At 36.8% G+C, this 18,246-nt stretch overlaps 1 protein-coding gene across 2 annotated transcripts in view; it reads left to right on the forward strand.

Annotated features, from left to right (window-relative positions):
* Nucleotides 1–18,246, forward strand: part of POLR3G (RNA polymerase III subunit G) — a 36,292-nt gene that overhangs the window by 3,796 nt on the left and 14,250 nt on the right. For both annotated transcript variants that reach the window (XM_054688123.1, XM_054688124.1), the window contains exons 2-5: nucleotides 6,039–6,190; nucleotides 8,908–9,037; nucleotides 14,001–14,057; nucleotides 15,926–15,976. In XM_054688123.1, the coding sequence (XP_054544098.1) occupies nucleotides 6,065–6,190; nucleotides 8,908–9,037; nucleotides 14,001–14,057; nucleotides 15,926–15,976 (364 nt within the window). In that variant the 5' untranslated portion in view covers nucleotides 6,039–6,064. The remainder of the gene's footprint in view (nucleotides 1–6,038; nucleotides 6,191–8,907; nucleotides 9,038–14,000; nucleotides 14,058–15,925; nucleotides 15,977–18,246) is intronic.

An 18,246-nucleotide genomic window follows, 5' to 3' on the forward strand; every position in this document is an offset into this window, starting at 1 on the left:
AATGTGGATATAGCACATCTTGATCTGGTAGTCCATTGATGGACATATCCTAGCTGCTGCTGTAAACAGTATGGAACATGTGGGTTTTTGTGTTGAAGATTTCATATTCTTAGGATATGTACCTTAGAGTGTCATTGTTGGGTTATACAGTATTTCCATTTTTCAGTTCTTTAAGGTAAATCTAGATGGCATTCCATAATGGTTGCACCAATTCATATCCCCACCAACAGTAGTTTAAGGTTCCTTTTTCTCCACATCCTTTGCAACACTTGTTAATTGTTGAACTGTTACTAGGTAAAGAGCTCTAAGCTAGACAGTGGGAGATATAAAATTTCTACTGTTAATACAATAAAACAAGCAAACAAACATTAAACATAAGTGAAACTCCCTTTGGAAAAGTCCTATTTTCCAAAATGGACATTGCCTTTATATTTTGTAGAATAGGAAAGTATAGCGATATGTATCACATCAGCTTTAAAAATTGCATTTAACAGAGGAATCTTTCCAAGAGCAAGGTGGGATGCAATGACTCTTGTGTATATTGAGGGACTTCAGTAGGACCCTAAGGTGAAAAGGGATGCAGCCAGGCAGGGAGACGGGGAACAAGTTATAGTGGGAGGAAATATCAAGACATGGTAACAGAAGAATGAGTCCAGGAGTAGCTATAACCAACAGAAAAGGACTCTGAAATCTTGGAGTAGGGATTTGTATTTAATTCTATAGACAAGAAAGAAGATGAGAGGACTGGCATAATCAAAACTGTGCTTCAGGATATGTAATGCAGATGAATAAATTAACAGGAAGAGTGAGAGATACCATAATATTTGCAGTGAATCAAATGTGTGGAAATGGCCTGAGTTGAATGGGTAGAGGAAAAGTAAAGGAAGGGGGATTTTTGAAGGAAGAATTAAATGATTGATTTGATAGGGGAGGTAGAACAGAATGAGAAATCAATACTGGCTTGTCTCAAATCTTCAAATGTTGGTGTCTAGGAAAACAGCATACCTGGATAGGAGTAGGGACATTAGATGTGTAAGGCAAGCTAGATAGTGTGGGGGGAAGGTGATCTCAGTATTTCAGGTTTAAGTTGCTGTGCGAGTAGTCTTTTAATATTAAGAAAATGGGCTGAAACTCAGGATAAAGGTCAGTGATGGAGGTAATGGTGTGGAAGAGGTCATCAAACCCTGAGAGTGAGTACATTTCCAAAGATAAACACAGACCAGAAGACCAGATATCAAACCTTAAGGATATCCTACATTTATGCAGTCAAATGCTCTTCCCCTGAGCTATACCCCCGAAGGATATCCTACATTTATGAAGAGAAGCAGATGAAAAAATCATCAGTGAGGTGTAAGACCTTGAAGTTTTACGAAAGTCTAGGGAAGAGAGAGTTTCAGGAGAAGAAATAACGACCCATGTTCTTCAAAAATACAAACACATGAAAAAGGTTAAAAGGCCAGTGGATTTTAAAAAATGAAAGTGGAAGAAAAAAAATTTTTTTAAAGATTTATTTATTTATGCATATAAGAGCTGGGGTACAGGCCAGAGATGCAGGGTTGCGCCATGTGGGTTGCTCTTTGGCCTGCTGGGAATCGAACTCGTGCTGCAGAGGCTGCAGATTGCTTCATAGTGCAGTGCTTAACCCATGGCGCCACCAGGAAGGCCTGAGAAAATTTTTAAAAAAGCCAGTGGATTTTGCCACTGAGGATGACTGGGAACTTTGCCTTTCAGTTTTTGTGAGTGTAGGTTCCATCACAAGTAAGATTAATACCAACTTGCACACCACAGCTCGCACAGTACTCCATAGGTTCTGGTCTCCACCAGCTCTCCTTGCCTCGGACCTACCAACTATGTAGGCTTCTCTTGTTCCTTAGATGCTTCCAGCTTGTGGTTTCCTCTTCTTCACTTATTGTTCTTCTTTTCTGTTGCCATCTCTACCCCATCCCTCCATCCGTGGTTCATGGGTCCTCTTCAGCACATTGCTCAAATGTATCCTCTACAGAAACACCTTTCTGTGTGAAAAGGCATCACTGTACCCCTTTGTTATTTTCTTTGCCCTTGACATGATTTATTTTTCTTCAAAAGCTGTATTGATATCCTAAGGCTGCCATAACATATTGCACAAACTGTGTGGCTTAAAATAACAGAATTATATCCTCTCACAGTTCTGGAGGTCAGAAATCTGAAATCAAGGTGTCAGCAAGGTTTGTTCCTTTGGAGTCTTTGAGGGAGAATCTGTTTGTCTCCCTTGGCTTCTGGGGTTCTTGATATTCCTCGCTGTTCCTGGCTGGCAGCACTAGCACCACAGTCTCAGCTGCCATCTTCACATAGGGTTTTCCGTATGTGTGACTCTCTGTGTCTAAATTTCCCTCTTCTAAGGACATCCATCATTGGAAGAGGGGTCAGCCTAATTCATCTTAATTCTGTTGCATCTGCAAAGATTATTTCAATAAGGGAGGTCACATTCCTGGGACATCAACATTATTTTTGGTGGGGACACAATTCAACCCACAACAATAGCACATAATATTATGTTACACTCTTGTTTACTTGTTAGTGTTTTTATATTACTGAAATGCAAGCCCCACGTGCAGAGATCTGGTTTAGTTCGATATTCTCTGGGTTCTACCATAATGCCTGCAATCTCTGTATTGGTTGAATGAATGACTCAATGAATTTGATCCATATGAAGTAAAGAAGACTTGAATGGGCCTCCCTGGTGGCGCAGCGGTTGAGCGCTGGGTTGCTAAGCTGCCCGCGGCCTCTGCGGCGCCGGTTCGATCCCCGGCTGCTCCCCGGCCACCGGAGGAGGGTCCCACATGGCGTGCAGACCTCTCCTGCCGCCCACTGCTCCCCTCAGCAGTGTACTTCGGTCCTTCTGCCTGCTCTGCTCCCCGCTCTGGCTCTGGTGAATTCTCTCACCCTCCCGCGCTTCTGACTGTACCCAGTGCATGTATAAACAAAAAACAAACAAACAAACTAAATAAATAAATAAATAAATGAAACATGCCTCTATAAAAAAATAAAAAAAAAAAAAAAAAAAAAAAAAGAAGACTTGAATGATGGGGAAACTGGCTTTAAAAAAAAAACCTCTTTATTCAAAAGGCTTGGCAGGATGAGAAAGGAATAAGGGTTATTGAATCAAAGGATTTCAAAGAGTGATGCTTGTGCACCATTTTCCCATGAATCTCAACACTATAAGAGAAGAAAATGAATTTTGCTGCTCTTGTTGGTACAGGAAAACTGACTCATAATAACCAAAGTAAAAGAGATGACTTTATAGGCCAGGATACTATGTAATTATTAGGAGTGTATCAAGAAAGGCTTGATTTTTCTACCAGTGGCACTACATTCACTAATTATGTTAATTCATACACCCAAATGTTACTTGATAAATAGGGAAGTTTAGTATCAGCAGAGTTAGATGTTTCTTAAGGGATATTCCATCAAGCAGTGGTAGCTGTTGTACTCCTTTTTAGGATTTCTTTTCCAAACTCCTTCCCTGGACTAACCTCCAAGATTCTGGTAGAGTCAGTTTGGGAATGTAAGGATCACCCGAGACTTGGTGTGTTTAACAAGTCCTCCAGATAATTCTCATAACTAGGCAAGTGTGGTATATACCTAGAATTGTTTTAAATCTTTTATTAGAGACAAATCCCATACTGGAATTCAGCCTATTGGTCTCACTGATACCTACTGGACTCCGAAAGATAGTTTCTTAAAGTGAAGGTGGGAATCCTGCTCAGCAATTTTCATACTTGAGAGACCTGCTTTTCATAGGCCTAGCATCTGCTTTAGTGACTCAGCAGTTGAAACCAGGCCATTTGGATATTTTCCTTCTCTTTTATTATAGATGGTTGGAATAAGCTTAGTTATTAGGTAAGTGTGTGTTTCCTGTATGGATTGTCTTCCAGGGTCATTAAATAGTGGATGAAAAGATTTGATTGCAGGTAGAATTCCAGTTAAGAAAGAAAGAATTCTAAACGTTGTAGATCACCACAATACAACCCATAATGAATAATGATCTAGGACTGAATCATTAATGACTACTAAAATCACTAGGTGAGAACTAATAGGGAACTTGGTACTAAATGAAAGACTGACAGCACCAGAGCAGCTGAAAGAGAGAACACCTCCAAGAGATGTCATGTGCATCCTGATGGGAAGCAGTAGGAAAAACTACTCTTGCAAAACCAAACCCCAATCTAAGTAATCCTCTAGTCTTCCTGTTTACGGGAAAATACAGAGAAATAAAGCAATGTGTTAAACTACATCTCCTGCATATAATCACTCATGTCCATAAATATGGTAAGTTGGTGATTGTACAGCCTTGCTACTCTTAGTGTGGTCTAAACTAACAGCATTGGCACTAGAAAATTTGTTAGAAATGCAGAAACTCAGGCCCCGCCCATGACCAAGTGAATCAGAATCTGTGTTTTAACAAGACTCGTAGATTTTTTATGTGTAACTTAAAATTTGAAAAGCATTGTAGGGACAATGCTTAACCACTTTGTCTTGTCAACCAATAGATGAGAAGGAAAAAGAGGGAGAGGACTGTCATGGTTTTATGGAAGGCCATGTTGCCTTCGTGGATCCCAGAGTATTCTCAGTGGGAAAGGTGATTTAAAGACTGTACATTGAGTCACCACTACAGTTGAATGCAGAGTTTTAGTGAAAGGATCCTAGTTTAGGAGTTCCTGTTAATACACTGTGAACTCAATTCACACCCTACAGTGTAATCATATTTTAGATTATCCAGAAATTCAATACTGGACTTACATATGTTACATTGTTACCCTCCCCAAAGCTGATGAGAGGACAAGTTTCATTTAACTAATATATTTTCTCTGAACCTAAGTAATTGTTTTTCTTAGCGTGGGCAGACTAAATCAGGTTCTTACTAAATCTGTTGCATTTTTAAAAGGAGGACATTGGACTAGATCTCAAGAATCTTTTCTAACATTCAAATTATAGGCTAAATAAATCAATTAAAAATTTAAAATATGGGGCTCCCCTGGTGGTGCAAGGGGTTAAGCAATGCACTATGAAGCAGTCTGCAGCCTCTGCAGCATGATTTTGATCCCGGCCGGCCAGGGAGAAACCCACATGGCACAACAGACCTCTCCTGTCTCGCCCGCTGTTCCCCTCGGCAGTGTATTTCAGTCAGTCTGCCTGTTCTGTTCCCCACTCTGTCTCTGCTGAGTCCTCTCACCCCCCACACCTCTGGCCTGTACCCCAGCTCTTGTATGCATAAATAAATAAATCTTTTAAAAAAATTAAAGTATATGTGGTTGATGATGGTCTTCAAGGCTAATGAATGAAAAAGGAGGGTGTCCTCTCTTATCAGCCTGGTCTTCTCTAGTCCACTCTTCTGAAGTAGGTTAGTTCTTGTTGCCAGACCACAGCGGGGGGAGAGAATTGCATCAACTGGCATTGCCATGGCTGGGGCAGTATCTCTAAGTAGTCCCACGTCAGCCCTCCACTTGGAGCCTGGATGAAGGGGTTGAAGCCACATCACCTCACCTGCCACACATGATCAGATGGAGGGAGTTCAGGAATCAGTTTATCACCTGTTGCTTCCTTAACAAATTTTGCTTTCTGGAGCAAAATTAGCCATGCCTCTTAAGGATTAGAGTTTCATATTTTACTTTAAAATGTTACATACATACAGGGCCTCGCTGGTGACTCAAGGGGTTAAGCACCACTCTATGAAGCAATCTGCAGCCTCTGCAGCATGAGTTCAATCCCCGGCCTGCCAGGGAGCAACCACATGGCGCAGCAGACCTCTCCTGACCCTCCTGCTGCGCCCCTCAGCAGTGTATTTCAGTCAGTCTGCCTGTTCTTTTCCCCACTCTGTCTCTGGTGAATCCTCTCACACCCCCGCATCTCTGGCCTGGGTCCCAGCTCTTGTATGCATAAATAAATAAATCTAAAAAAAAAAATAAAATGTTATATCCAATAAAAATGATACAAATGAAAAAATAGAAGAATAATGATCAGAGGAAGCCATAAATATAAAATAAAATATTATCTTTCAGAATTTGCCCTCTTTTCTGATATATACATGATTCTGATGGCTGGGAATAAAGGAAGAGGACGTGCTGCTTATACTTTTAATGTTGAGGCAGTTGGATTTAGCAGAGGTGAAAAGTTACCTGATGTAGTATTGAAACCACCTCCACTTTTTCCTGTAAGTATATTATTTCACATTGTGGTTTTTTTTTCATATTTTAGAGAAAATTAAAAATTCTATATATGACTTGAATATATATCCTTATGATATCCTAAAGTGTAAGAAAATGCTTTACTTACCTTTGAATATTTCTGTTTTTTCCTAAATCTTTTGTTTTCTAACCACTTTCCTGAAAGGTAGAAAACAAAATACAGTATTTTCCAGTACTCTATGAACTAGGCAGACCTTTTATTCTTTTTTTTCATTTCTTGTGTCTTCCATTGCTGTTACTAGTATATTCCAATATTAAAATAATATTTTTAAAAGTGAGATTTTATAGTGATTCTCAGTTCCCACTTTATCAGACTTTAACTCAGTGAGTTTGTTCTTAATTTACATCTATAAAATTTAACTTTGTTTTTATTATATCACTTGTCCTTTTCTTTCCCTCTGAACAGTTTTTTGCTTATTTCTCTATTTTAGTTAATTTGAATATTGTTACTACTTACCAAAATTAAACATTTCTATTTTAAAGTCATTTTTAAGTTTAATGGATAATGTTGCACATTTAATTGGCATAATACTTAACACTTTTTCTTATAGTTCCAAATGTGCATGTGTTGTAGGTATAAAAAAATGAACAAAGGCCTAAATAACCAGATACCACTCCCTCCAGAAGTAGGACTTTTCCCTATTTCAGAAGGAAAAGTCCTTTGCTGTAAGATTTATATAAGTAGAGGACCCTGGGCAAATGTATCTGGAGGTCTACATTTCTTACTTAAGTAGTCTCTTGTTTTTTTTGCTCGAGATATTTTAACTAAAAATAAAATAGCTCATGTATTGGCATAATGTCAGTTCACATTGATTTCTTTTAAAATAGTTTCCTGTTCATGTGTGAGATTACATCTAAACTGGGGAAACTATGTATATATTGTTGTGTTATACTTGGAATAAAATCAAGATTCCTTACTACGGATTGGATGACTCTATCTGATCTTTCTTTCTGTACCTTTTTCTGCTTCTGTCCTTTCTCTGGAACCATCCTGACCTTGGGTTTCCATCAGGCCATTCCCCCCACTGATTTCCCTGACTGGGGCCATCTGTTCCCCAGTTTTTGCATGGACGTCTTCCTAATTTTATCCTCTGCTCAAATGTGACTTCCCAAGTGATTGTGAATGCTTATTCTGTCCAAAACTTACCACCTTCCAACTACCATGTGCTGTTAGCCACTGTTTATCCTGCTTTACCTTTTTTCGTGTCATTTGTCACTATTTATATATTACCTCATTTGTTTACTTGTTTATTATGTATTTGTTGCATAGAATGCAAGTTCCATAAAGGCAAGAACTCTGAATAGTTCATCATGGTATCTCCTTTGTCTAATCACATCTGATTATAGTAGACACTCAAAAAATAGTTACAGGGCCTCCCTGGTGGCACAAGGGGTTAAGCACCGCACTATGAAGCAGTCTGCAGCCTCTGCAGCACAAGTTCCATCTCCCGCCCTCCAGGGAGCAACCCATATGGCACAGCAGACCTCTCCTATCTCGCCTGCTGCTCCGCTCAGCAGTGTATTTCAGTCAGTCTGCCTGTTCTGTTCCCCACTCTGTCTCTGGTGAATCCTCTCACCCCCCACATCTCTGGCCTGTACCCCAGTTCCTGTATGCATAAATAAATAAATCTTTAAAAAAATAGTTACAGTATGAATTAATAAATTCAGAGTGACTTCTTGAAAATGTACCTTATATGCTGAAACCAGAAATGTCTTTACCATATACCTAGAGGACTCACTTTCTAAATAATAAATTTTCATAACTATGCATGTGTATATGTATAATTTTTTAATTGAAAATGTAGATTCAAACTCTGTTTTTCTATTTATTTGTTCTGTGAAACTCAATCACAATTTCTTCACTGTAAAGTGGGAAATATAGCAATACTTATTTAATATTTAAAGTATAGTAATACTTTAAATGAGATCATGGATGTTGAATATTGAGTACGTCTGAGACACAATAACCACTTGATAAATGATAGCTTCTGTAATTTTTTTCTTTTTACACATATTGCTCCTGCCAATACCGTCTCTGATAATTGAGGTTAATGGAAAACTAAAACAGTTACTCTTACTTGGGTGTCTTGATTTTTAAAATATGGAATCACAGTCAACAGACTGTATAGCACAATTAATACTGGTGTGGTCAGTAGGAAAATTACTCGGAAAGTTAAGCATCATTTCTACCTCTAAAATAAGAGCAAAGTAGGGAATTGGCTAAAAAGTTAAATAGATTACAAAGGTCATTATCTTTTAAGTTGATTATAAAACTTACTGGCTATAAAGTGTTGTTTTTTGATAAATTTACCATTTTCTAGACAATAGACAAAAGGGATATTAAAATATTTTATTTATTTATTTTTAAATGAATTTATTTATTTATACAAACACTGGGTACAGTCAGAAGCGCGGGAGGGTGAGAGACTTCACCAGAGCCAGAGCGGAGAGCAGAACAGGCAGAAGGACCGAAGTACACTGCTGAGGGGAGCAGCGGGCGGCAGGAGAGGTCTGCATGCCATATGGGACCCTCCTCCGGTGGCCAGGGAGCAGCCGGGGATCGAACCGGCGCTGCAGAGGCTGCGGGCAGCTTCGCAACCCAGCACTCAACCGCTGCGCCACTGGGGAGGCCCTAAATATTAAATTTATTTAAAAATACCCCATCATCTCTTGATTTAAACAGGATACAGATTATAAACCAGTGCCACTGAAAACAGGAGAAGGTGAAGATTATATGCTGGCCTTGAAACAGGAACTGAGAGAAACAATGAAAAGAATGCCTTATTTTATAGAAACAACTGAAGAAAAGCAAGGTACGTAATGAACTCTGGTTAAAAAACCATATTTTGGCACAAACTTTAAATTTGTATATTATATATATATATATATATATATATATATATATATATATATATATGATCACCTCGTGCTGATTGTTCAATCAGGAATTATCAACTACCCTGAAAAAAATGTTGATTTAACAGAAAATATACTTTAAACTTTTTGATAATTTATTTTTCAAACTGCCTTTCATAATAGTTTTATGTGTTCAGTGAAAATTAGGAAAAACAAAAATTATAAACAGTAAAAATCACCTATAATATATATCTGAAGAAATTTGATGTATATTTTCTAAATATTCACTTCTGTATGTATATTTTTATAAAGTTGGATTCACATTACTTTGTATCTTCCTTTTTTACTCTATAATATATTACAAACTTTTTTTTTTAAGATTTATTTATTTATTTGTTTGTTTATACAAGCACTGGGTACAGTCAGAAGCGCAGAAGGGTTAGAGAATTCACCAGAGCCAGAGCGGGGAGCAAAGCAGGCAGAAGGACCGAAGTACACTGCTGAGGGGAGCAGCAGGCGGCAGGAGAGGTCTGCACGCCATGCCGGACCCTCCTGCAGTGGCCGGGGAGCAGCCGGGGATCGAACCGGCGCTGCAGAGGCTGCGGGCAGCTTCGCAACCCAGCACTCAACCACTGCGCTCAACTGCTGCGCCACCAGGGAGGCTCTATTACTAACATTTTTATATATACTTAGTATTCTTGGAAAATATGATTTTTTAAAAGATTTATTTATTTATTTATTTATTTATTTATTTATTTATACAAGAACTGGGATGCAGGCCAGAGGTGGTAGTGGTGAGAGGATTCACCAGAGACACAGTGGGGAGCAGAACAGGCGGATTAAATGAAATACTCTGCTGAGTGGGGCAGCAGGAGAGACAGGAGCGTTCTGCTGTGCCATGTGGGTTAGCTCTCTGGCAAGGGATAGCTTGATAGCTGATAGCTTGACAGTGCTGTGACTTAACCCCTTGCACCACCAGGGAGGCCCCTGGATATATTATTATTAATTGTAACTAATTCTTGCTTTAGATATATGGTTGTTTCTAGTTTTTTCTCTTCCTTCCTGCTGTGATTACTATCAACATGCATACATCTTTATGCAGGTCTCTGATGATTCAATATTTTAGTTAAAGTTCTAAAAGGACTTGACTATATTTTGGCTTACCTTTTCTATATCATGTATTCATTGGTTATGCTAAGGGTATAGAAGAGAAAATAGAGACAGTGGAGAGGGCTGATAGTCTCAGATGGTAAAAAGGAAGTGGTTTTAGAGAAAGCACACCCGGTCCTAAGTAGTTATTTAGAATAGTTGAACTATATTGATTTTCAGTTTCTGCCCCTGAATATTGAAATTAGAGAAATCAATATTATCCTTGAGTTGTCAAAACAACATAATTAAAACATGAGAAATTCATATGGTGTTACATCATTCCATTAATATTAAAAATGCATTCCATTTTCCCTCTCTTTAAAAGACTTGAAATTGGCTCAGAGTCAAGAGGAAGTCTTACATAGTAATATTATACATACTTATAAGAAGCATTTTAGATAACTTCATTTAAATTTTAAAACCATAGTTGTAAATCCATCATTTAATGATTTTAAAAAGTAAGACTAAGTGAACTAATGAACATTATTCCAGTTAGAAGAAGTAATAATGTAGGGTATACCTTAGTCTTTTTAAAGTGGTCCTTTATCTATACTATGGGATAGATTCAATTCACTAAATGTGAAATACACGTGTAATTTAAAAGCATATCATGTCATTAGAACATTTATGTGAGTATTCTTGACAGGAAACATTAAGAACATAATTTTGTTGGTGGTTTTTGAGAGTGGTACCTGGATCAAGAGGCCCTTAGTCTTTGATAACAGCACATAAAAGTACTTAGATATATACAGATTTTACGGTTTCTTTCAGGAGAAAACTTTTATTTTATATATTTTTACATCATTTTTCATTTTTGCACAATGTGTGCATTTTCATCTTGGTTATAGTCCTCATACAATTCCCACCCCCTTTTTTTGATCCTACTCTCTCCTCCCGCCCCTGTAGTGTGTCTGATTTATAGTTGCTTGTTGATTTTGCTTTTTTAAAAAAAAAAAAAGATTTATTTATTTATGCATACAAGAGCTGGGGTATAGGCCAGAGGTGTTGGGGAGGGGGGGCAGAGAGAGGATTCACCAGAGACAGAGCGGGGAGCAGAACAGGCAGATTGACTGAAGTACACTGCTGAGGATAGCAGCGGGCCAGTCAAGAGAGGTCTCCTGCACCATGTGGGTTGCTCCCTGGCCAGGGATTGAACTTGTGCTACAGTGGCTGCAGATAGCTTCATAGGTTGCGTCTTAACCCTTGTGCCACCAGGGAGGCCCCTGTTGGTTTTGCTTTTTACTTTATTATAATTAGTCTTTTTCCTGGTCCCTTATTTAGGTTTTCTAAATTCCTGCTATGAGTGAGACCATCTGGTAAATTTTTCTTTTTCTTTCTGGCTTATTTCACTGAGCATGATCCCTTCCAGCTCCATCCATGTTGCTGCAAATGGCATGAGTTTATCTTTTTTGATTGCTGAGTAATATTCCATTGTATATATGTGCCACATCTTCTTGATCCAATCATCTATTTTTGGGCATTTGGGTTGTTTCCATGGCTTACCTATAGTAAATAGTGCTGCTATAAACATAGGGGTGCAGGTGCCCTTTTGAATTAATGTTTCTGTGTCCTTTGGGTAAATATCTAGGAATGAAATTGCTGGATCATAAGGAGGCTCCATCTTTAGCAGGCTGAGGAATCTCCACACAGCTTTCCATAGTGGTTGGACCAGTTTGCACTCCCACCAGCAGTGCAGGAGAGTTACTTTTTCTCCACATCCTCGCCAACATTTGTTGTTGCTAGTTTTTTTTCTTAATATGTGCCATTCTCAGGAGAAAACTCTAATATAAAATTTTCCAAAGTGGGGCCTCCCTGGTGGCAGCGCCGGTTGGATCCCCGGCCACCAGAGGAGGGTCCCACATGGCGCGCAGACCTCTCCTGCTGCCCACTGCTCCCCTCAGCAGTGTACTTCGGTCCTTCTGCCTGTACTGCTCCCTGCTCTGGCTCTGGTGAATTCTCTCACCCTCCTGCGCTTCTGACTATACCCAGTGCTTGTATAAATAAATAAATAAATAAATAAATGAATAAACAAACAAATAAATAAATAAATAAATAAATCTTTAAAAAAAAATTTCCAAAGTGATAGAACATTCCTCTTGAAGTCTTATTGTTTACCTGTCCTTCCTGTTGTAATGTGTTTAAATAAAACTATGGTTGAAAATATAGCTTTTTTATACATCTAAAGTTCTACATAATATATATATAATTGTATATATAGAATAACATAGTACATACTTAGAAACCTGTTTGTGTATATATATTTGTATATGTATATGTGTATATATACATATAACTAGCTTTTATGTAATATGCACACCATATTTGAAAAAGAATTGGCCGTACTGGACAGAAGTACCCAACTGTCAGAGAGAGCCATATTCTAGATAGTGGTATATCATGGGGTCATATGGTAACTCAATATTAACATTTTCATGAACTGTAATATTGTTTTCTGAAGTGACTGTACAAATCACATTCCCACCAACAATGTATGTGGGTTCCAATTTCTGCACATATATCTTGTCATGTTCTTTTTGTTTGTGTATCTTCTTTAGAAAAATTCTGTCAAATCTTTTGCCCATTTTTAATTGGGTTCAATAATTGGTTTTCAATTTCTCCCATTCTATAAATTCTTTCTAAGTAACTTTAAAATATAAGAAGGCATTCATTGAACTTAGATAACCAATGGTAATAACTTTTTCTTGATATACTTAAGTTTAATTTTTTTTAAATATGGGATATGTTTTGGAGAACATTCTAAAATACAAATGCTGGGAATCTCATTTGCTGACTTTTCATTACAGATGAAAAACTTGAGAGTAAATTAAACATTTAATCTGAAGTCAAACAGATAATACTCAGAAAAGCCTGGTCTCTTATTCTCTGATTTACTATTTATTTTAGTTATCTTCTCTAAAACCACGATCCTTGTATTATTTGCAAGCATTGTTTTAATGCAGATGAAAAATTAGTATATATTTAGACCTTGATTTTAATATTTTCATCTTTATATTATCTTCTTTTTTCATGGCTATATACCATTTTTCAAGCTATTGTGTGATGGTGTTGCTTGCCAACTTATGCTGCTGAATAAGGGTTTGGACCCTTATCAAAGGAATTTCTTGTGACAGTGAACAAGGTAGAAGCAAGAGCCACCCATTTTGGGCATTCTCAGAAGGGTTCTGCAGTATTCATCCTGAAATGTGTGCAGTTTGCTCATTCATGGCCCATCAAGACCAGCCTTACAAGGTCATACTCTTTTCCCCATTACCCTCCCTAAAGCGTTATGAAAAGTAGCTTATTGAGGAGCTAAGTGCTTATGCATATTATGTGTTGGAAGTGAACAAACAGCCCTCCCTCCCCATTTACTTAATGTATCCTAGTTATACAAAATTTAAAGATTGGGAGAGAGAAGCCATGTCAGAAGAATAAAATACAAGATGCTTAAGTAGACCTTCCTGCCCTTGTTTTAAGTGGCTCCCTCATCTGGCTTTGGGCTGTTGTGTATATTCTCAGAGATGTAGTCAGGTTGTCTGATTCTAACTTCCTTAATTAGGGTTAGGTCTCTGCTCACCCTTGGCTTTTAATACCCAGATACTTCTTACTATCTGTTTAAGCATTACGGTACACCTTTCAGGAACACATTATGTATAAATGTAAGGAAACTCCCTATACATAAAATAAAAGACGTTATCTAGTGTTTTCTTTTATAGGAATGGCTTAAATTCAGGCTTATTCTTGATTTTTCTGATGAATACTTTTTGTTTCTAGATATTGAAAGGTATAGTAAAAGATATATGAAGATTTACAAAGAAGAATGGATACCAGGTACTTGTAAAATGAATAATGATAAAATAATTTATAAAGGTTCTCTCACTACTCCATATATTTTAGAACAAATTTTCTATTTTATTCAAAAGAAAATAGTCTGATTCTTTTCTTGTAATTATTTAGTAATGTAAATATTTGGAAACTAAGATGAAAATATTTTTACATGGTAACAAGTAATAGTTGAATGTTTTGGTGGAAGTTCTTGAAAGACTTTTTTTTTTAAATAAAGTTGTACTTGCCAAACCATCTGATTTTCCAGTTTCTTTTGCCACAACCACAGTTTTAATCTGTAGTATCAATAGTTTTCACTCCTGTGCTTCTGATTTTTATAGCTTTTGATGAGAAAACAATTCTAGTTTTAAGAACATTTTAAGCCAAGCTCATGGATTTTTTTTTTTTTTTTTTTAGCTAACAATCTATTTTTTGTTGCTAAGATGACTTTTCAACAGAACCATATCTAGAGAGTTCATTTTCAACATTCATAAATATGCTTTGGTTACAGATATGGTAGAAGGGGTTGGAAAGGAGATCTTATCCAACTTATTTATTTTGCAGATATAAAGCAGTTACTATAGAAATGAAGTGATCTGTCAGGGCAACTTGGACAGTACTGTAGAACCCAGATCTCCTCATATTTAATTCATTTTTCACTGGCATCTTTTTCCTTGGTGTTTTGTACAAGCTGCCTTTATATTAAAGCATAAGTGGCATTTGTAGCATTATTGCTTTCATGAGTTATAGTTGTAGCTACCTCTTTGCAGTGTTGATCATCAATAAGGTTGGATTCCTCTGGAAATAATTCTCTCAGATCTCTCATTTCTTCCATTTCATAAATATGCATCTCCCAAGTGATTCTCTTTACGTACTTTCTCACGAACTTCTATGAGTTGTTTATAAAAACAAATGTATTCACAGAAAGATTTATTCATTCAGGTAAATTTACTTGAGATGTAAATGTTTTGTGTGAAGTATACTGTTTTGTTTTATTAACAATGTTTTTTAATCCAGTTTTATGTTGCTCCACTTTTCTGATTAATGCTATGCTTAAAAATTAAAAGAAAGTGAAAAATTGGAGGAAATGTTTAGCTAACTCAGACAAAATCATTTATGATAGGGAATTTACTTTTCCACAGTTATTTATGTTTTTAATTTTAAAGTTTTCAGGTAATTATTAGAATTATTTAATTCTTACAAAATAATTGTTTAATTTATTAATTGACTGAATAATTTTCAAGAAAAACAGCTGTAAATTCTCTCTCTCTCTCTCAAAGGGTTATTCTAATGTTTTGTTCCCAACTGAGAGCTTTTTTTGCACAAGTATAAATATGTGTACATATGTGCATATAAATATTTTCTGTTAGGTTTATTGTTTTGGTGGAATTCTATATATATTTTTCTTGTTTTTCAATTGAGGTAAGATTGGTTTTACAACACTATATTATTTAGGGGACTAAGTTCACACCTCCTCAGATATATGTCACCACTCCACACCCACCATCAAAGTTGGAAACATTTTTCATTCAACAATAAATCTTGAGTAACTTTTCATGTCCACAAATATTTTTCTACATCATCATTATTATGAAAATTTCTGTTTTTAAAATCTACTCCGTAAGTATTATATATATTGTTAAAAGAAGGTTGCAGAAATTTTATAGCACTATTGCACAATGCTTTAATGAACTTTTTTCTTCATAGGAGAAAATATGTCACCACCTGTTATGTTATGATTCTCGGGCTAAATCTGTACAGTCAAGCATTAATAAATTTTAGTTTCATTGCACGAGCACTATCATTGTCTTTAAATAGTCGGTGTCACTGATAATTAAAGAAAGCTATAATTTTTATATTTATCTGCTTTACAGATTGGAGAAGACTTCCGAGAGAGATGATGCCAAGAAAAAAGTGCAAAAAAGGTAACATTATCTTATATAGTAATAATAATCCTGGTCAGGAAAGATTAGTACTTAGATTCTGCTTACTATGGAATTGCCAACCTGAAGTTGTTCTTAGTGTTCTGAATTATTTTTCTTAAAATATTTAGCATTTTGATAATTTTGCTAACGTTTCTTGTTGTTGATTTTTTATTTTGTTTTGCTTATTTGTCTGCTTTTCCTTTCTTTCCTGATGGAATTTTGCCCTGCTAGAAAATATTTTTTTATTATGTAGCTATTTTCACCAGCATATTTGATTTTTTTTTTTTAGTGGTTATTGGCTATATTTGTTTTTTAACTAAAACATTTTAAAATTTGGAACTTATATAGTAGAACTTTATGTTCTGCATAAAATATCAAAGTAAATGTTTCCTTGTTATTCTCAGGTAGTCCCACTGAGTAAATTGAGCATCTACTATTGCCAGACACTGTTAAGAGGAAGCAGTAAGCAATGTAGGATTAATGTTTCCCTCATGGAGTTTATTGTCAAATGGAATCAAAACATCAAACAAAAACACAGTCCGATGAGGTCAGGGAAGGGTTCTTTGAGAAATGGAAATTGGACTTCCGATTGAAGGATGAGTAGCAATTTACCAAAATGAGACTGGGGAAGGACTGTTGGAGAAAGACCAGGTTTGTGAGGGACAATCATGAATTCAATCCAGAGGTGGTATTTATACAAATAAAAAGGTGAATGTTGTTGGGAACATATTTTCAGGATAGACCTCCACATAGAGATGATGGTGATCAGCATAGACATTATAATTGAAACTGTGTGAGAGTATGAGATTATTCAGGATGAAATTAGAGAATTAGAAGAAATGATGACCTAAGCTGGAGTTTAGGGGAAGACCAAAATTGAATGAACTGATGGAGGAAATTAAATCAGCAAAGAAAGGCAATGGAGGAAAGTGGAGTGACAGAAGAAAGTGGAGTGACAGAAGCAAGAGAATACAGAATTGCAGGGATTTCAGAAGGTGCTCAGTGATATTAAAGGTGATTAAACAATTCTGCTAGAGGATAAGTAAGATGAGTAGAAAATAAGAACCAATTTTTGACATGTAGATCATCGTTGACATCAGTGAGAGCTTTTTAAAAGCTCCTGGAGGTAGAATCCAGAGTGAAAATGGGTTATACAGTAAATGAGGGCTTAGGACATGAAGACAGCTAGCATAGATGAGTCTCTGGAGAATTTTGCTGTAAATAATGAAGAGAAAAAGGTGAAGTAGCCACATAAGAATAATGAACTTAGAAACTGAGAAAAGAGAAGACATTCCCTCCTTACCCCTCCTCTTATTTTTTTCAGGCCCTGTTTTTGTTTTGTTTTCTTAAAGATTTGTTTATTTATGCATATAAGAACTAGGGTGTAGACTAGAAGTGACAGGGTGAGAGGATTCACCAGCAACAGAGAGGGGAGCAGAACAGGAGGATCTACACTGCTGAGGGGAGCAGTGGGCAAGACAGGAAAGGTCTGCTGGGCCATGTGGGCTAGCCTCATGGCCAGGGATCCAACTCATGCTGCAGGGGCTGGCAATAGCTTGATAATGCTGTGTTTTTAACCTCTGCACCATCAGGGAACCCACCCACCCCCCCCCCAGCTTATTTTTCAGAGTAGTTTTACATTCACAGCGAAATTGAAAAGAAACACAGGGATTTCCCATATATACTCTATGTCCCCACATATGCATAGTCTATCCCACTGTCAGCTTTCCACAACAAATTGGTATCTTTGTTACAGTCAGTGAACCTACATTAACACATTGTTACTCAAAGTCCATGGTTTACTTGGGGTTCACTCTTAGTGTTATATACTATATGGGTTTTGACAAATGTATAATGACATATGTTCACCACGGTAGTAGTACTCAAATTAGTTTCACGGACCTAAAATCCTCCATTCTCTGCCTGTTCATCCTTTTCTTCTAGCCCTGACAACCACTAATTATTGTTACTGCCTCTGTTTTTCCTTTTCCAGGATGTTATGTAGTTGGTATTATACAATATGAGCCCTTTGAGATTAGTTTTCTTCACTTAGCAATATGCACTTAAGTGTCCTCCATGATTTTTCATGGTTTGGTCACTCATTCCTTTTTAACCCTGAATAATATTACATTTCCTGGATATTACATTATCCATAGTTTATCCAATTGCCCACTGAAGCAGATCTTGGTTGCTTCTAAGTTTTGGCATTTATGAATAAAGCTGCTATAAGCATCTGTTTTTGTGTGGTATAAATTTTAATGCCTTTGAGT

Source organism: Talpa occidentalis, unplaced genomic scaffold (genome assembly GCF_014898055.3).
Source record: "Talpa occidentalis isolate TD23 unplaced genomic scaffold, MPIMG_talOcc4v2.1 talOcc4.6, whole genome shotgun sequence".
NCBI classification, from domain to species: Eukaryota; Metazoa; Chordata; class Mammalia; order Eulipotyphla; family Talpidae; genus Talpa; species Talpa occidentalis.